Raw genomic sequence first — 20,320 nt, forward strand, 5'->3', positions numbered from 1 at the left:
GTGTGAAACTGTCCCAGCAGTCTGCACTGGTCCCTGTGCCAGCTCTACATCCGCTGCAGGGCAAATGAAGTGATAACCTTGCTGCCATCTTCTAGCCTCCCTACCCGTGACAGCAGGATGGCTCGAGGGGATGGCAAGGGACAGGCTGGATCACAGGAGGCAGGGCTGTGCCTCTGCACAGTGCACAGGCTGGTGCCGATCCTGCCCTGGAGTGATCAACTGTGAATGTCAGCCTTTGCTTTAAAAACTGCTGGGGGTGTGTAAGTGCTGTAGACACCTCTGAAGTGTTGCTCTGCTAAGGGTTCTCCCATCACCTCAGTGCCAAAGCTGAAGTCTAAGCCCAGACCCAGGAGATTGCTCTGGGAAACTGAGAGTGCAAAAATCTCCACAGGAGGAAACTGCTCTTGAATGGAGACATCTCCGGTGCTGTCCGGACACCCTGCCACGTTTGTGCTGGGGGATGAAGAAAGCTGTATTTTCTGACTTCAGACCCACTAGCAAATACTTTTAACAGAAGCAAGGGTCACGCTGGCTGCTCAGCTGAGCTGGTGCCGCTTGGCTGACTCCAGCACAGTGAGGGATGTCTCCCGCTAGTTTTGGCTCGTCCCTTTCCAACAAGACTTTGGTTTGATTTGGGTTCTTTTTGTTCGTTTGGTTTTTGTTTTTACTGGACTGTGTAGAGAGAGCGAGTTCCTGGGTTACATCCTCCATTGTTTGTCTTCACCCTGTGGTTTCTATTGATAATGGAAATTGCTCATTTGTTCTTTTGATATTTACATCATGTGAGTGTAGCTGCTTGGCTCACTTACTGTGAGAAGGGGATAAATCTCAAGTGGCCTGTCTCGTTATTATCTGCATCCATACAAAGTTTGGGGTGTATCCTGGGAGAACTGATGTGTTTTGGAGAATGTACATGTTGACTGTATTGGAGATGAACATCTCTGGCAATTCCCTTTGTAGCTCTAGGGAAAAGTCACTCTGTAGCAAGGACAGTTTCTCCAAACAGGCTGGATTCAGTCTCCCTCTACATCAGGGTAAGCACCTATAAGATACTTGTGTTTCCATACCGGGTTCTTTATCAGCAGCTGCAAGATGCATGAAATAGTAGAATCTTTGTCTTAAAAGAAGGAGGGAGCGGTTTAAACGTGAGCCTGGCAGGAATCTTGCTTACACTGACACAACCCACTTAGAGCAATTCTTGGCTTCTTGTATGGGAGAGCCCGGAGAAGCCCAGTGTCCTTTGCTGCCGCTGCCTTTCTGCTGCGCCATAGAGTCCCAGCCTATGGATCTAGAGGGAATTAGCTGTTGATTATAAAATGAGAAAAACCATTGCTCAGCCAGTGAGCCAAGGTGAGGCTGAGCTCTGGGAATGTTCTAACTCCATCCTGCTGCAGCACATCCGCTGAGATGAATGAACTGTTCTTGGACTGACCAATTTTAACTATTCGACTCTTCTATTTTAGAGGCATTCTGCCGGGGACATGGGGAAGCATTCCTCATTTCAGCTAAATAAAGCATATTTCATTATGTTCCTTAGTCCTGTGCACTACAATAAATTTATAGGATGGCTTGAGGGCATTTGAACTGCGTTAAGAGGGAAGACTCATAGACACTGTGTCTGGGATGGAAGCCTTTGATTTTCCTTTCACAGCTCAAAGCAGGGGCTCAGCCTGCTGCTTCCATGCTATAAATAGAGGTAACCCCAGAGCACGCTCAGCACGCTGATGCTCTCTATCCTGCCCGCAGTGCTGCCTCCCTGGCAGGGTGTTCAGACCAGCATATTTTTAGCAGTTGTTTTTTCCTTTTTTTCCTTTTTTCTCTTTTTCCCCCCTCTCCTCTTTTCTTTTCTCTCTCCTCTTTTCCCCTTCTCCTTTCTTTTCCCTTTTCCTTTCTTTTTTCCCATCCCTTTTCCTTTTTTTTTTTTTTACAGATCTTCTCCTGTCTTGCTAGGCTGCCAGCTTTCTCTGCTGTTTATCTGCTTTCCAGGATTGTGCATGGCTCCTCCCTTATTGGAGGGGCAGTGGGACACCACACTTAACAAGTTTGGCTTGGAAGCCGTAGTGCTCCCTCCTCTTCCCAGATTGAAGCAGTGCTATTTAAAACTCTGTTGAGCGGAGGAAATACCCCTTTTCATTCTTGCTGGTTTAATCCCTTTACTTATTGTCCAGCAGATCTGATAGAGCAGGGTAGAAATCCTGACTGTACACCAGCAAGAGGCAGTAAACGGAGGGGAGAAAATAATTGAGAAAAAAAGTCAGGATTGGGTTTAATAGAAAAAAATAATACATTTATAATGCTGGATATAGTGCCAGCCCCTGGAAACTTCAGCCCTTCTCTCACTGTCAGTAATGGAAACTGCATGCTGAGTGATGTGTGCAGCAGCACTCTGCCCTGTTGCAGTACAGATAAAGCTCTGGAGAGCTCAGGCTGGGTGCTCATGCCTGTGTGTGAGCAGTCCCACCTCTATGTCTGACCCTTCGGCTGTGGGACTCTTTGAGGGGCAGAGCTGAGCTGGGTGATGGCTCTGGGTGGTGCTTGCCATGAGTTCTCCTTGTGCTATCTCAGTTAGGCAGCACCGCTGCTTTCTTGGGCCAGCCCTGTGGTTCAGCCACATGATGTGGTAGGCACAGAGGCTTTTTATGTTAGAAAAGGAAAGGGAGAGAGAGGATGAACCTACATATAAATATATGTAAGCAAAAGGTTCCGAGCATGAGATGCTTTTTCCATGTTGAGTTGCCAGGCAGCTCTTTCCCTCCCTTCCTCCAGCCCAGGGCTCATTGGTATGAAAGATTTCCTGCCTTTTTTCTTGTATGGTGCACTCTTCCAGCTGACAGGGTTTGTGAGGCTGTGGCTGTGTTACAAATCACAGTTTAGGGGTGTTCTACAACTGAAATTGGTGCTGGTTTAATCCCTGTGGCTCCATTCTGGAGCTTGACAGCTTCAGCATTTGATTGGAGATGATGGACACCTTTCTGGAGTTGTTGTTCCTCTAGCAAGACCCACAGAGACTGAGGAGGTGCCAGACCTTCTGGGAATCCCTGTATCAAGATATCCCAGCTTTTGGGGTAGTTTCAGAGTATAACATCCCACAGGAGGCGCTTCACTGCATTCATTTGTGTCACCATTTATTGTGCCAAGAAAAGAGAAACTGAGGCAGTAATCGACATCTGGTTTCTGTGCATGGCTAGGGTTTAACCAAAGGCTTGCTAAGTTGAAGTTTGGTTCTTGCTGAGATTTTCAGCATCCCTGGGAAAGGAATGCCGTGGCAGTCACCACATTACAAAGAGGCAGCTGGAATGGCAGAGAAGTTAAATGAGTTGCTGATGGATTAGAATGCTGCTGTAGCCAGGAGGTCCCACTGGCTTGCCTGGAGTCTGGGAGGCAGGCAGGGAGTTACTGATTACTTTCTGAACTGAGTATGGGAATGGAGGAGACAGGTGTGCCTGGGGTATGTCTTTCAATGTAACGTATGATGTAGGGTACCTTAAGATGTCCACATATCTTCCTCCAGCATGGTGCTTATGCATTAACCATGTGCTAACCCAATGAATATGATGAATACTTTTCTTTGTTAAAAAAGATGGAGCAGAATTAGCTCAACATCTGGATCACTGTGGTCTGGTTTAGCATCTGCCTGGAACATGCAATGCATCCCATGTTCCAACGGGTCTAACCTCACGGCAGGGTTCTTGTACATGATGTGTTCCCATGATGCTGGGTGAAGTCCAGCCAAAAATGAGCCCCCACTTGCTTTCCTGCAGTGCTGAATGCAGGAGCTGCTGCTGTCCTTGCAGCTGAGCTTGCTGACGAGGCCAAGCACATCTGGTATGTGGTCTCTGTGCAGGAGCTTCTTTGCTGAGCTCTCTGCCAGGGCAGGGCATGTGCTGGTCCTTACATGCCTGTGCTTCCCTCTCTCAGCCAGGAAACCTGTCTCTTGTCTCCTGCACTTGTCTCCAGGATAAAACATCCTGGAGTGAGAGGTGAATGTGCGTGTCCCACTTAATGGTTTCAAAAGTTATCTCTGGTGTTTCTGGAAAGTGTAAATGTGTTTGTGGGTTTGCTATGTTTGAATAATAATGTTTGACATCTTCAGGGAAAGGTGGAGGTCTCTCTTCAGGTGGTTTTCTGTATAAAATAACATATAGCATTCCTTCAGTTGCAGAGAACGTTATGCAGAGCAGATTCCCAACAGAAAACGTGCCTTGCCAGATACAGTCAGAGTAGGGGGATTGCTCCACATGCTACATTCACATTAACTCCCTTGGCCCATTCAAATCTTCTTCTTGCTTTAGGAATCAGCAGGACTTCCAGCGGGAGACCTCGGAGGCTCAGTGACCAGATGAGTCCAAGTAAGCTCCAGGAATTTCTCTCTCTAAAACTTCCTCATCCAATAAAAAAGTATAAACTAAAAACTGAGAGAACACAAGAAGTAAATCGCACTACCTGCCTCCTGTCCACTGGCCACTGGCTGTGGTTTGAAAGTCAAAGCTGCCTGCTTGATAAGTGCAGAGCTCTGCTGTCAAGAGCAGTATGTATGAACCAGTGCGTATATATTAACACACACACCAAAAAAAACCCAACCCTGAACTATGAACATGAGAAATATTAAATGAAAGGGTAATTAATTACTGGGTAATGGGTCCAGAGAGAATAATTAGAAATCCCCATCTCAGTTCAAGGGGTCTAACACAAGGCACCAGACAGCAGCAATGGCCCCAGGTTGAAATACAGCTTTAGTAATTAGCAGCTCTTTCATACTCTCCTTAGCTATTATTTTTTATTGGATGTGGAGATTTATGGATTATATGTGCTTGTGACTCAATTTACACTCCTAATTGCAGCTTAATGTTTCTGAAGCTGTTTCTGATTCAGAAGGAAAGAGGTGGGAGGGATTTTGTCTTGGAAAAGGTGTTTTTCTGCCTCGGGAAAGCAATAGCAGAAGTCTTGTGAGTACCTGAGCCCATCTGTTCTGCTTGCATTTGCATGACATGTGTTGGGACTGCCCAGGGACAGAGACACATCCCTGGTGCTTACCTGCATTGTCCTGACCCGAATTATCCCCTTTGAGTAGAAAATTTCACTGTTCTTGTCTGAAATACACAAAACGAAGCTGAGACAGCCCATTTCTGGATGTTTTGATTTCCTGGCCCCTTTTGCTGGCTGTACTGGCCCCTCTGATGAACCTGCACTGCTCTGCAGGGAAGCGTCTGTCCGTTGTACATCAGATACATTCATCTTTCTCAGCAGGTGCTTTGCTGCAATTGAAATCTTCCTTCACATTTCCTTCACCGAGATGTGTGACTTCCCCTTGGCGTTGCCTTCTCTGGCATTTTCTCTGGAATGCTGGCAGTGGTCTCTGCTGCTTGCTGCAACCAGTCTGTCCCCGCAAGAACCTCACTCACCTCCTCCTCACCTCACTCTGGCCATGCCCAGCTCAGGGATTTCATCCTCTTGGATGCTCTGTCACTCACAGTTGCTCCCTGGGGGCTTGATTTGTTATTTCAATTCATCTTCTCAGCCCTCATATCCTGTCTCAGCTCCCAGATGTACTTATCAAAACAGTTGTTTCCAGCTTTTCCCTCTGTGTGGGTGGGAGGAGAAAGCCACCCTCAGGATGCTGTCCTGGAGCAGTGACTTCAGTGCTTTGCTGTATCGAGGCATCAGCACATGTGGAATGGGGATTAGTCACAGACATCTGGTTAAGCATGTGCTTAAATGCCCTGGGAGCTGTGACGCTGTCTGCCTGGCCCTTGTCAAACACCCATGAGAAGCACGGGGACAGGTATTCACATCCTGGCACAGACAAGGGTGATGGAGACATGGCATGCTGTGCCGCTGTCCTGCTGCTGGCACACTTGCTGCTTTGCATCTGGAGCTTCTCAGCTGTGCACTGTCACCATCTCCAACCTTGATGCTGTGGTGTACCAGTGGGAGGATGTAAATACGGTCAGAGCAGGCCACTTGTCCCCAAACTAATGTCAAAAGCCAGGAAAAATGCACTGAGCAGTAATTTAGTGTGGAATCGTGGTATTGGCCCTGGGGGCTAAAGCTTCATGGCAGTGATTGTTCAGTGCAAAGGAAAGCTGTATTTTGAAGCTGGTGCTTCAAAACTCAGCCACCAGTGCAGAAACTGGTAGTTTTGAACTGAAATGCAGGTTTATTTTCTGCATGTGCAAAAACCAAAGTTGCAGTCTCAGCCCTGGCACCATGTGCCTTCATATATCTATGTCTGAGGACAGAAAGGAGAGTTGGTACAGCTCCAAAGGTAACTGGTGTGTAGAGAATCTGAGCTGAAAGACACAGCACGTTTGTTCAAGCTTGTTTTCTTTAGCCTCTAATTACATACTTTGGCACTTCTCTGGTGAGAGACCTTTTAAATGTTAATATTTTTTCCATGTTAAAGTCAAATGAGTAGGTCAGTACTCCAGTTTGGATTGCAGTAAATATTTAGGACTCCCTACAACTGCAGCTCAATTTCCCCTTGTTTCAGGTCCAAATGTTCCCCTCTGCACATCTGGCCTTGCACCCAGAAGCTTTTATTCCTGTAAAAGACAAACTGGGGTTGGGATGACTGAGCAGGCATTGCAAGTGAGGCACTGCAGAAGGGGTTGCTTTGGGCTCTTTGCCACCTTAAACATTGCCACCCTAGTTCTTGGGGTCTAGATACTACACAGTCACCCCCACACCATGTATTGCTTTCAGACAGACATTGATAGAAGGAACTTGGAGATCTGATGTTGATCTGTTTTGGAAACCTTATTCTGTGATGTTTCTCAGTTTTACTCATCCCTGTGAAAGTGGTTATATGGTGTTGGCATCCACTGCTGTTCAGTTAGCAGTGATTCCAGGGCTTTGGAGATGATGGTTTTTGTTTGTATGGGCCTGCTGCATACTGCCAGGTAAGCTAATGAGGTGGACTCATCCAGGCTGGTCAGTGGAGAGAGCTATTAGGGCTCTCAGACACTTTCTGACTTTGGGAAGAATAAGCTTCTTGGAGGAATCCATAACCCTATAGGATAATGTGGGACCATAATTTATTTAGGTATCTACATTTAGGGATATGTGAATCCTATACTTTGGCTTAGTTTTCCTTTGGTTGCAAAAATGAAGTTCCTATCACCTGTACCTGAGGAACCTCTCCAGGTTTCCTGTAGCCCCTTTAGGCACTGGAGCTGCTCTAAGGTCTCCCCTTCAGGAGCCTTCTCTTCTCCAGGCTGACCCAGCCCAGCTCTCTCAGCCTGGCTCCAGAGCAGAGCTGTTCCAGCCCTTGCAGCATCTCCATGGCCTCCTCTGGACTCACTCCAACAGTTCCACGTCCCTCTTGTGCTGCTGCCCCAGAGCTGGATCAGGACTGCAAGGGGGTCTCCCCAGAGAGCAGTAGAGGGGGAGAATCTCCTCTCTGAGCTGCTACTCACGCTCTGGGGACGCAGCCCAGCACCTGGAGGGTTCTGGGCTCAAGCGCACACTGAAGCTGGGTCATGGGGAGCTTCTTCTCACCAAACACCCCCAAGTCCTTCTCCTCAGGGCTGCTCTCAATCCAGTCTCTGCCCAGCCTGTGTTTGTACTGGGGATTGCTCTGACCCAGGGGCAGGACCTTGCACTTGGTTTTGTTGAACTTCATGAGGTTCGTACAGGGCCACCTCTCAAGCCTGTCCATGTCCCCCTGGATGGCATCCCTTCCCTCCAGCATGTCAACCACACTAGCGAAGAATAGTGTGTCAGGGAAGTTATTCCCACTTCATTTTTTTACAGCTGTACCAGATGAATTTGAAAGTGAGAAGTATTTGCTGACATTTGCCATCCGGAGCAGCAATGTGTTCCCCAGCCGGCCACAAAACAGCCCCAGAGCAGTTGGAGTGGTAGAAATCAGCATCATATTGCTGTCGGGCAGCCAGCTGTGCTCTGTACTTTGATTTGTTTCCAGCCTACAATTCAGTTTTTGCTAAGAGGAAGGAATTTCCCTGGCAGGAATAAAGCAAGAGGGTCCAGAAAAAAGGTAGAGCTTACTGATTTAGCTAAACCAGCATGTTTTTTCTGTAGGTGAATGCAAGGAAGAGGATGCCTTCCAGTTGTGTGGCAGCAGGACTGCTCCAGGACCAGTGCTATTGGTGGGTCAGGTGCTCTGTTCAGGAGAGATCCCAAAGGGATGGGAGGGGAGCAGGTGCCTCAGCTTTCCTGTTTCAGCCTTTGTCTGGCTGCACGGCTGCCTGGAGCTGGAGCAGGGGCAGGCAGCCAGGGCCAGCTGCACTCCAGGGCAGGCACAGCTCTTCCATCCAAAACAGACGGGGCGCGAGCGGCCCCACTTCTGCATCATCAGCACTTGGCTGAGGGTCAACCACAACTTGTGCTGGTGTTTTTGGAAGCGTAGGGCATAATTTAGAGGCATGAAGCTCAAGGCTGGCTATCTGAGTTGCATTGGAAAGGGGCACTCGCTGATGTCATGAAACCTGCATTGGGGCAATTTGTCTCATAATCACAGAATCAAAGACTGGTTTGGGCTAGAAGGGACCTTAAAGCCCATCCAGTCCCAACCCCCTGTCACAGGCAGGGATACCTTCCACTAGAGCAGGTTGCTCTAAGCCCCGTCCAGCCTGGCCTTGAACATTGCCAGGGATGAGGCATTCACAGCTTCCTTCATCAGCCTGCTCCAGTGTCTCACCACCCTCACAGTAACGTCTAAATACTTTCCTTGGGTATAAAGCGGAGGCACTCCCATATCAGTCATGTTTGTTGATGCACCAGCTCAAGACCCTTGTACACCCTTTAGGTTGATGGTGGTAGACATGGTGGTCAGAAGCCACAGTGTGTGGGCAAATGGGGGCTGAATATGCAGGATGAGTGAGATGGTTCAAAGATGCTGGTTGTGGTTTGAGCCTGTGACCTTTTGCTTGGGGCAGAAGCTCTAGGACCCCACTAACCATGATGGGCACAGTTTAAATGAGCATCATCACCTCAGCAGGATCAACAGGATTTCCGCAGGGTTCACTAATTTGGGATGCTCCAGATTCAGGCAGTGAGTTAAAAGTAGATATGGTGATAGATCTTGTTGTTTCCATCTCTCCATTTAGTACCTACCTTGAGGACCGTCTTCTCTCTTCATGCCTGGAGTCTGTAAAAGAACAGCTTTAGAGACTGGTTTTTGTGAGGTTGTGGGTTAACCAAAAGAGTGGAAATAAGCAAATGCCAAAAGCCAGGGGCTCCCTAGTGGAGCGTACATGATTCCTGTTACACAAGCTAATTCAGAGTGCTCTAAAAACCATTAGCTTTTGGAGGCTTTTTTCCCAGGGAAATGCTGCCAGGACTGTCACGCGTCTGCAGCTCAGACACGGGCACCCCCACTGCACAGCACAGCCCTCCACATGTGATGTCTGACTTTGGGAACCCCTCTTGTAAACCTTGGTCCAGAAGTTTAGGTTGTCCTAACCTTTTCTGCATCCTTTTTTAGCTTCCCATTGGCATTCTGGGATTCAGGCTCTGAGGGCAGCGCTGCTGCTCCGGCTGGAAGCTGTGGGGATGCACGTCTCTTTGCAGTGTGATATTTTAAGCACAGACATGCTGTTCACCTTGGTGGAGCAGCAGAGGGGTTAACTAGAGATTTCTGGTTGCAGCCTTGTGGCTTTGGATGCGTCCCTAGATGAGGTCATACAAATAACTTTGGGCAGCCTCTATTCCCCTTTGTTTTAAGCACCGCACTGGTCACCACAGCTGCACTCATCTCTGTGCCAGAGTGTCCCCACACACATGCACCACTTGCTCCCCCCAGGCTCCCTAGTGACAAGCCCTCATTTGACATGTGTCCTCTTGGTCTTTCTCATCACAAGGGCAAAGTAACAAAGAGTGAAGCTTGCTCAGCGGCCAGCCTGAAGAGTCCTTTCTGCAGCAGCACAGCTCTGCAGGAAACCCCAACTCCAGGCAAGGAGAAGTTAAAAGTGAAAAGGCTGCTTACGGTTCAGGTGCCTGGTTTCCTGCAGGGACACACATGAAGGTGGTGCTTGCATAATGCTGCCACGTGCGCTCCAAGCTGCCTACAAGAGTCCTGTGGGGCTCCCACGTGCTTTCAGCACGTGTGTGTCACTTACAATGAATGAGGCTGCACAGGCATTTGACTGCACAGGTAAAATTAAGGAATAGTGATAGGAGCCAAGGGCATCTTTGCCACTGAGGGGTGTGCGCAGCACTCGCTTGTCCTGGTCATTTTCAATACCTGTGATTCATCTCCAGTCTCAGGTACAGTCTCTTAATCCCAAAAGGCTACTGGGCATTGCAGGGGAGTAGGTAGATCTCCTGACGCTTTCTTTGTACAACACTTTGGGCTCTGGTGTGAGGAAACCAGAGACAGTAAACCATAAATCAGTCGTTCAGGAAGGACTAGGGATTTAATCCTCTGTAATGTTTGGGGGCTTTAGCTGCTCACTGTGTTTGAAGATACTCGACATACTGTGATATGGATTTGTTGATGACTAGATGATCTTAAGGTCCTTTCTAACCCTACCTATTCTATGATTCTATGAGTGCTGGTGAGGTCCACAGGGCTCCCCTGAGGACAGGAGATGTAGAAATGCAGACTGCAGCTCCTCCAGGGTAGCAGCAGTAGTCCTGGAGTGAAGTTATTTATCACCTCTGGACCAGGTGTCTCTGGAGAAAGCTTATAACACTCTTTCAAGAGAACCTTATATTAGCTGTGGCAGGAAGGATGTGGGAGAGCACAGAAGAGGAATAGCAGTGAGGTATAGTTTGATCTCATTTCTTTGTCTCATCCCATTGTGAAGGATGGAGGGAAAATTCCTATTCCTCTAGACCAAAACACAATGTGCTGAGAGAAAGAAATGTTTGTTAATACCTCTGCCAGCCCCAGCCTGTACCCTGTGAGGGACATGGCTGTGCTGGGATGTGGCTGACTCAAGGTGCCTATGCAGGAAGGGATGGAGCAGGCAGAGAAAAGCCCTCCTCGGCTGATGGGAGTGAATGGACATGCTTCCAGCCGACAGGCACTGGAGGAGTGGGATAGCTTTGGAAATGTGCATGTGTGGAATATGGCATCTTGTGCCCTTCCCATAGAAACAGGGGGAAAATTAACAAAATGAGGAAGCAGGCCTGGTATGTCTTCACCTGTACTGCGAGCTCATGGTTACCGACACAGCTGTGTGTGGTCGTGTTTTCCTTGGGTGAATACACGCGTCTCTCCATGGTGTTTATTTCTCTCATCTCTTTGCTGCTGAAATGTCAGTTTACACATTGCTCTTGGGCATGTTGGCAGACCAGCTCATGGCTGCTCAACATTCCCTTTGCCCCTCAAAATCTGGTGTCCCTCATCACTTGAGCAGGGGTAGATTCCTGAGCCGTGGCTGCTGCCACAGGCATCCTCTGAGCCTCCGAGGTCAGCACATCCTGTGGTGGCTGGTGCTTACCAAACCCCCTAATTGTACCTTAGGCAGAGAGCGTGGATTTGCTCCTTGCTATATTTATCTGGTGTCTAGGACTGCAAAAAAGGCAGGAGTGCAGCCTTTCATGCCTTTTCTTGCAGAGAGATGACTTGTTTGTAAGCCAACTCTGCAGTTGGGTTAATGACAAAGCACTGTGGATGTCAGGGCTGACCTGCAAAGTCTCTGCTGAGATCGCTGCTGAAATTTTGGTGGCCATGAAAGCAATCAGTGAGGTCCAAGAAAAGCACCGGCAGCAAGAGGCATTCTTGACTGACTGACTTGGTAAGCAGTCCCTCCTCGGTTTAAATTTTCTGGTCAAAAGCACGTTGTGATGTGCAGACAAGTGTCCAGGCATGGATGATTCTGCTGCTAAGTGAAAATAAGGTCTACAGCCAAATTCTGGAGTGTTTTCTGTCCTTCAGCAGATTGGCCTTTCTCCAGCAATGGGGACTTTGGGCAGGACAAGACAATGGAGTGTCCTCTTTCTGCATCACACCAAGGCAGCATCTGTCTATGTTTCAGTAAGGTAACCCAGTGAAATCCATGCAGGAGACGCCCCCTTGCCTGTAGGTGCCTCAATAGGCAGCAGCCTTTAGAAAATATCCATGTTTAGGGATTCGCCTGAAAATGGTGAAATAAATAACCTGGTCCCTCCATGCCAGAGGAGCTGCTTCAACACACAGGAGCAGAGTGTTTCTTCACACAAGCCCGTGTGTAAAGTGCTTAGAAATGGCACAGGTTTCCAACTGAGCCAGTTGCTGCTGTGGTGCTAGTGAAGTGCAGGATCTGGCCTCTGTGCTATGGCTGGGGTGGCTCCATTGCTGTTTGGGGCAAGGATGGTGGAAGGGAGCAGTGGGTAATGCAGCCTGTGCCCAGCTATATTAGATAAACCCAGAAAGTAAGAACAGCAGCCCAATGGTGCTCCAGGGTTTGGTGCAGTCTTTCTTCCTTTCATCTGCCTGCTTCCAGTACCCAAGGGGTAACACACTCTCAAACTTTGCTCTTTGCTGGCTCCTTCTCCAGGTAAGAGCTGTTGTAGTGACCTGCCCAGGGGGCAGGAGGCTGCAGACCATATGTCTGCTGTTCAAAGGAGAGCAAATCCAGCAATAATGTTGGGAATCCTGCCTTCCCTCAGGACCTGCTTGGTAGGGAATGACCACAGACCTCCAGGTATGGAGTCGCATCCCTATTTGGGGGACTCAAGGAGTGTGTTGTGGAAGATAGAGTGTTGAGAGGGCAAGAGTGATGGTACTGAGGAGTCCAGGAAGGAAAACATAAGCAGACAATGGTGGAAGAGTTAATATTTATGTGATACCCCTGTGCTCTCCCAGGAGGGTGAGTGTCCAGTCCTTCTGCCTTGCCTCGCCTCTCCTCTCACTGCACTGCCGGCAGCTATTAATACTTCAGCACATGAGTGCTAAAGCATGAGCAGAGAGCCCAGGAGGATATGCAAGGGATTTCCGGCAGTTTGAGCCTTTCAGGCAGAGAGGTTGAGAGCCAGCACAGAGGAGAGCTCTAACAGGGGCTTTCCTTAAAGATACATCCCTCTATGGGATGAGACAGAACACAGGAGCACTTGTATAGGCATCATCTAGAGGTGCTGCATGGGCTAAGGGCAGGAGGGGAGATGTGCAGCTGCTGTTTTAGCAATCCCCTGCTGCAATTGTCATATGTGCTTCTGGGTGGTGATGCGCTCTGTGTCCTGGGCATAGGCTTTGGCTTGGGTAAAGAAGTAACTTGGGAGGATCTGTGGTTCCCTGTGTTGAGAAAATAAGGAGGGATGGGCAAAACAGTGCTTGGCAACCAAAAGCTGTGGTCCAGGGCAGAACAGCTCCAGCCCAGCTGGGAGGGGGTGGTGGACGTGTGAGGAGATGAAGAAAACACAACTGGCAAAAGAGCAAGCCAGCAGCATTCAGAGGATAAGCACCTCCCTGGTGTCGGGGTTTAAGCCCAGCCGGTAACTTAGAACCATGCAGCCACTCCCTCGCTCCCTGCCTTTTTCTCCCCCACTCCAGGAGGGATGGCGAAGAGAATCAAAAGAATATAACCCCCACGGGTTGAGTTAAGAACAGTCCAGTAACTAAGGTATAACACAAACCACTGCTGCTACCACCAATAGTAATAATGATAAGGGAAGTGATAGGGGAAGTAACAAGGGAAGAGAATACAACTGCTCACCACCTGCCGACTCATACCCAGCCCAACCTGAGCAGCGATCTGGCCCTTCTGGGTAACTGTCCCCAGTTTCTATACTGGGCATGACGTGCTGTGGTATGGAATACGCCTTTGGCTGGTTTGGGTCAAGTGTCCTGGCTCTGCTTCCTCCCGGCTTCCCATGCCCCTCCTCACTGTCAGAGCATGAGACTGAAAAGTCCTTGATCAGAGTAAACATTACTGAGCAACAACTAAAAGCACCAGTGTGTTATCAGCGTTGTTCTCAGGGTGAAGTCAAAAACACAACACTGCACCAGCTACTAAAAAGGAGAAAAATGACTGCTACATCTGAACCCAGGGTACCTAGGAAAGAGGGGATCTCCTTGCTTTGGGGTTTGCTTTTCGTTGTTTTTTCATGTGGAAAAAAGACAAACCAAGAATTTTAGCCAGCATGTTTTTCCTTCCTTATCCTCAAGGCTCATATAAATGTAAATGAAAGTTTTTTGGAGCAAACAGCAAAGGCTCAGATAATGTCATCTGCTGGCTGGGTCCAGCCTGGGGGTAAACGGCATAGGGGGAATATAATGGATGAGCATTTGATTGCACTGTTTGAGTTTGGACCTGTATTTCCTCATGTGAAAATGCTTCACTGTCCGTAAGTTGATTTAGATCTGCTCTGCTCTGTCCTCCCCTCTGTCCTCTTGTTGCAGCTCGCTAGCACTGCAGATAGCTGAGCTAGTGAAAGAGTCAGCTGAACCCCCATTTTTCGTGCCTCTCCAGGCCCTGGAGGTCTTTGGCTGCTCTGGCTGCTTCCCAGCACTTTTGTCAATGCAGAACCTGTATCACTGCATGGACTTGCCACGTTCACCCTTTCCAGCTCACTCAGCAGCAGGGCTGGGGTTTGCTACTAGCCTGGTTGGGAGTGGCGAGTGGTGACTATGGGGCTGTGTGTGTGAACTGGGTAGAAAAGCAAATAACACTTCTGTTGGTTGAACTAATCACAGCATAAACCTCGTGAGACAGACAAGGAATTGCAAACAGGATCTGAGTTCATACCTGCAGGCATCTGTACCATGGTGGCAGCTGCTGTGGCTGGTGACAGTGTAACTAGCCCTAAATCCCCTCCTGGCTACGCAGTGATGTCCTGGGCTCTGGGAGGGGTGTGAGTTTGTGCTGTCTTCACAGCACCTTCCCTATGTGTTCATACACAACAAGCAGTTTACAGTTCAGCAAAGGGCTTGGGCATTGCTGGGTTAGTCTAGGAAAGGTGTGAGAGAGAAAGAATTCAGGCTAAGCCTGGAACAGGGTTTGGGTTGCTTTCCTTACTGTGGTTTCCTTCCTAGCTTTCTCTGTACCTGGCAATGCTTCCTCTGGCTGCCATCTGTGGTTAATATTTAAACCTGTGAGGTGGGGCAAGGGAAAGCGTATGCCTCCCTGTGCCAGCCTCTGCAAGCACAGGGCAGTGTGGGAGCAAGGCTCTTGCTTGCTTTCAGCTGCTTGTTTGCAAATGGAAGCTGGATTTATCTTTACGGCAGATAGCAGTGGTTGCCTAAAGGTTGCTCCTGCCTCTTCCCTCTCCTGGTGGCTTTGCCAAAGGACAGGCCTGGGGGGCCTTGAACCCCAATAAAACAGCCTGAACCAGGGGAGAGCTCTCTGTGCCCTTCCCAAGACTTAGATGTGCTTGACTTCCTCCCCCCCCACCAACCCTTTTAAAAGCAGTATTAGAAAACGCAGTATAAATTATCTTTATATAGACTTGCGCAGTGCACAGACCACCGAAAACTCATTTAAACAGGCATGTGGTGAGCTTCTCAAACCCAGGGAGGGTGGGAGACCCCCAGCCCTGTAACATACAGGTTGCTGAACTGCACCTTTGAAGGGAGAAAACCCCAACACCCAGTCATGGGCATGGTGAGGCTGAGCACTCCCCTCCCTCCAACAGACACCCCAGTGTCACCACTGCCTGTGGCAGGAGCACTTTGCAAGCACTGCTTCAGAGACACCACTGCACCTTTAAAGTGAATCCTTTGCTTGAGGATTTGAAGTTTGAATGAGAGTATCTGCCTGAAGGTTATATGAATTTCAAGGTCGATTGCATTAATCATCATTTGGATTCACTTCCCTGAGTGTCTCATGGTGATCTGCCCTGCCAGAAATGATGCCTTTGCTCTGTCTCTCCTAATCACCTGGATCGTGATGGGTTAAAACCTACAGGCTGAAATGTGTGTGCTGCCCTCATCCCTTCTTCCTTTCCATTCACCTTCTTCCTTTCTTGATACTTCCCCTGAGCTTTTCCCTCCCTCTCCAGTGTAAGGGGTTTGGCAATACAGGCTGCTCTGCTCGGTGGAGGCAGTGGAACAGATTTTGTGCTACATGAGGCCACGCAGCTCCCCTGGGTCCTCACTTTGTGTTTGGCATCTTTGACGTCTAAGGCAGGAAACATGGTTTCAGCCTGTTCGTGGGAAAACATTGCTGATTGTCCCCTCTCTGATGCCTTGGGCACTGGCAGCTTTAATAGCAAATGAACAGGATTTTGGGCTGGAGGAGCTGGATTGACCCCACTGCTTAGCATTGGCTGTTTGGTGACAGTGACACTCCATCAGCTGCTGTATGGGGGAGACACACGCTATTGAAACACAATGGAGGTCCAGGCTGTCCAAAGGTCCCAGCAGTTCCTGTAACACCTGGAGTCTTTCCTTGGAAGCTTATTCATCCACACAGGAAAGCATTGATCCTTCTGTCACGCTGGGGCAGTGAATGGAGAGCCAGGCTCTGTCACTGCTATCACACTTGTGATTTTCCATGTGGACTGTGAGTGATTTGAGGCAAAACGTGTCACGTGTGATGTGTGGAGCATGCAGGGGTCCTGCCAGCACACCTTGGCCTGTGTAACGGCCATGCTATCCCTGCTGGCATCTGCCATCCCTGCCTCTGGGATGGCTTGTTCCCCAGCTCTGGGTTTGGAGGCTGTGTCCTCACATCTGGCTGGTGACTCAGGCTCCACTGTCAATAGGAACCGGTGCGGATGACTCAGGAGGGTCAAAAAGGGAGGTTTGGGCAGCAGTGTGGGCACTGTCTCAGTGGAGGTGCTGACACAGTGTCCCCGCTGCCTGCCCTGGCCATTGGCCATCTGGAACTTTCCAAGCGGGCCAGCCCATCACTGTCGCATCCCTCCACCCTGGCCTGGGAGAGGAGGAGCTGGCAACAGGCTCTACAGGGCTGCCCTGCTCCCTCTGCACCCCCGTGCCCTGCCAAGGCATCATAGGGAAGGAAAACTGCTTTCAAATCCCACCTCACTCCACTGTGGGACCAAGGAGAAGATGAAGAACTGCCCACTTTCACTATCGCTTTTGGGCTGGCTGCAGAAATCCTCTTGTATCACAGCTCTGCAGGGGAAGGAAGGCGAAGAGGCTCAGTGCCAGGGCTGGCAGTGAAGCTCTCCAGTGGGTTGCACAGGGCGAGTAAACATATGCGGTGCTCGGGTCCTGCCTGGTAGCAGCAGCAGCAGCAGCCCGTGATGCTGTGCTTGGAATGAAGTCAGCCTTCATCAGCTGAATAGTTTATGCATGAATCGAAACTTCAGACCTGGCAGGGTGGGGGAACGTGCAGGATCTGCACTCTTTTATAATGCTGGAGCCAAGGAAGGAGGAGGGGATAGAGGAAATAGCAGCAAAATAAGACTGGGGAAGCGGGGCGAGATTTGAGAAGCTGGACGAGTTGTTCGCTCTGTTATTGAGAGGAGCCAAGTCCCTTAAGCATCTCCTGGTGGATATAGGAGGGAGCTGTGGAGGCTGGAGCGCTCCCCTGGACACTCGCATGCTGTAGCTTTAAGACTTTTACAGAGGACTCGGGATTTCCAGTTTCCCTGTGCCTGGTGGAGTATTCCAGGGAGTTACAGGATTTTTCGGGTCATGCACCCCCTTTTTCCTTTTTCTTCCTCCTTTCTCTTCCTCTCTTACTCTTCCTTTTCATTTCAAAGAGACAAAGCTACTTCAGTTTGGAGCACAAACATATGATCAGCACATGGAAATGTGGTAATTTGGATGCATTCATGATTGCAACAGATTGAAGAAATTAGACCAGACAAAGAGCTTTTTTTGGAAGAGGAGGAGGAGGAGGCAAGGGAAGGAGGGAGGGAGAGTGGGGGAAAGAAGGGGACGCCACCGAAAAAAGGGACGGCTGTGACACGCGGATGCTAAATATATCCCTTAGTAATGGAGAGGGACCGGATTTCAGGTAGGCTATTGATCTTTTAACGCGTTATATTCTGCCTCTGCCCTCCTACCTTGCCAGCAGCTTCTGCACTTTAAGAAGAGAAACAGCCACGTTCTGGGTGGATTTCAGCCCGTTCCTTTATTTTTTTTCTTTTCTTCTTTTTTTTTTTTTTTTTTCTGCAACACTTCCTTTCTGCATTTCGTCTTTTTTTTTTCCATCCTCCTGAGCCCTCGAGACAGAAGGTGGTTCCAGCAGAAGCCGGGGAGGGGGGTGAAGGGGGAAGCAGTGGGGGGAGAAAGAAACTGCTTTCTAAGTCTGGATTTCATTTGAGTCTCTCTTTCCCCCCCCTCCCTCTGCTCCCATGTGCCGCACGGCACGGGGGGATGAATGCTGAGCCTGTTAGCTCAGAGCTGCGAGCTGGGAAGAGGGAGGAAAATAGCCGAGCTCTTGGCATGGAGACGCGTTTCTGCTCTGAAGGTTGGCTCCTGAGTGTGTGTGTGTGTGTGTTGTGGTTGTGCTTTCTCTGCTTGCCAAAGTATCTTCCCCCAGCTTTTGCCCTCCCATCCTGCCTGCCTGGCCGGGCAGAAGTTGCCTGCGTGTCCTGTGGCCGTTCCCTGAGCTGCGGCCACGGAGCTGGAGTTTGCTTCACCACGTGTGGGGGCATCTGGGTGGGGGGAGCATAGAAGGGGGTAAGCACGGGAATGAATTTAATTCCCCAGCTTCCCTGCAAATCCCACCTAATGGTGCATGTCTAAGTGGTTGCAAAAACTGCTCCCGGGTATGTCGAGCTGTTGGGTTGCAGTGAGCTGTTTCTGGGAATGCTGTGACTGTAACAGCTTCCAGCAGCAGGGAGAGGGGACGGGCAGTGTGGCATCACCCATGAAGCTCGCTCTCTGCATGCAGAGCAGGATGGCCAGGATTGAAGAGGGAAAGGGAGGGGGTGTCTGTGCTGGATTTGCAGCCCCAGTGTGCTGCAGCCCAAAGGTGGGTCTTGCTCTTGCAGCCCCCAGCACAGCACAGACCCAGGATGCACGAGGCCTCTTCTCCTGGGTGTTCCCAGCCGGCCTCTGGGCATCAGCACTGGGAGGGAAACCACAGGGATGAGAGGAAACGCTCAAGCCAGGGTGGAGTGAAACTGTGGGCAGGGAAAGCTGCTCCCATGGCTGGCCCATACCAAGCCCACTGGGTTCCATCTGGGGATGTGCTGAGAGCAGCCGGTACCCCTGGATGAGGACTTACCTGCAGGAGTATCCTCTGCTCCCCATCGCTTCTGGGGAGTATGGGTGGCACCTTCTCGTCCCTCTCCCCGTCTCTCATGCTTGTGCTTTCTTCTCTAGTTTGAGCCACTTCAAAGCATTCCTGAGAGCTGCTTGTAACTGGGAGCCTGGTGGGTGTTTCAGGAGCACAGGGCTTTGGGCTGGACAGCCTCTGCTGCTGCGTGCGGCCCTCGGCTTGGCTGGGATGTTCAGGGAGCAGGGGCTGGCAGGGGTGGTTTGAGCTCACCATGGCTTGGCCTTTCACATCTCCTTAGTGCACCGCTGGGTCCCCTTCTTCCCCGCAGAGGTGGCGGGGGGCTGGTGAGAAAGGGGACTCCCTGGTGATGTGATTCAGGGTTCTTTCCAAAGGAGCATCAAAAGTGGGTTTCTCCCCAAACCCACTCAATAGTGAGTTTCTCTCGGCCCTTGATCTGCACATTGTGTTAAGCTGCTGCAGAGAGCACAGAGCCTCGTGTCACCCACTCGCAGGGTATGCAGCACATAGGAACCCCATGGACAGGAAGACCCCAGACGAGTGTCTTTGTGCAAAGGTGCCCTTGCTAACCCCTGGGAGTACAAGCAATACTTGTGAAACGTTGCTCAGATGTGGCTAAGCTGCAGGCAGCAGGCAGGGCATGCAGGGGTGCTCAGTGGCTGGGGCCAGGAGTAAGTGAGCTGTGTGCTGTGTGGGACCCCAAAGCTGTGCAGGCCATTTCGGTGGTGTTTCTGATACATGGCTCTGGCGTGAAATGTGGGATGGGGAAATAGATGGGTTGAAGGGCTGATTTCAGGCCTTCTCTACAGGTTCCTCCTTACTGCATGCAGGTAAAGCTGCTCAGTTGCAGCAGTGTGGGAAGGAATGCTAAACCCATAGAAAACTGTGCTTAAGGAGGTTCTGGGCAGAAAAGTGACAATATCACCAGGTCACACTGTCGCTTCAGGTCCATGGTGCAGCATGGATTCACAGGGTGAGCTGCTTGGCTCACACTGGTCCTTGCCAGCACATGAGCAGGCTGTGCCAGCTGATGTGCTCCAAAGGTCTTGTAGGGCCTGTAGCTCTGGCACCACTGTGCTGGGGAGGATTGGAGCAGGGAGCAGATCTCAGCCTGCCCTGGGCTCCCCCAGCCATGCAGGCAGCAGGACAGCCTTAGTGACTGACTGAAAGATGACTCGGATGAAAGCAGATCTGCGCAGTGCTGGGGGGCACGTCCCAGTCACTGTTCCGGCTCCAAACATGCTTTTAATTAATACTCTGCTGTGGGTGGGAATAGC

General features: G+C 50.0%; 1 protein-coding gene across 4 annotated transcripts in view; it reads left to right on the forward strand.

Moving 5' to 3' along the window:
• LOC130595064 (septin-9-like) overlaps positions 1-20,320 on the forward strand; it is a 131,830-nt gene that overhangs the window by 20,732 nt on the left and 90,778 nt on the right. Inside the window, exon 2 of one of the 4 annotated variants that reach the window (XM_057401428.1) lies at positions 4,293-4,349. The exons of 1 other annotated variant lie outside the window; for it this stretch is intronic. In XM_057401428.1, coding sequence (XP_057257411.1) covers positions 4,293-4,349 — 57 coding nt within the window. Of the gene's footprint in view, positions 1-4,292; positions 4,350-17,684; positions 17,814-18,153; positions 18,270-20,320 lie in introns of those variants that run through there. 2 more of the 4 variants (XM_057401431.1, XM_057401427.1) reach the window with 2 other exon arrangements.

This window comes from Pezoporus wallicus, unplaced genomic scaffold (assembly GCF_028554395.1).
Source record: "Pezoporus wallicus isolate ANWC-B61680 ecotype Strahan unplaced genomic scaffold, APGP_CSIRO_Pwel_v1 contig_8702, whole genome shotgun sequence".
Taxonomy (NCBI): Eukaryota; Metazoa; Chordata; class Aves; order Psittaciformes; family Psittacidae; genus Pezoporus; species Pezoporus wallicus.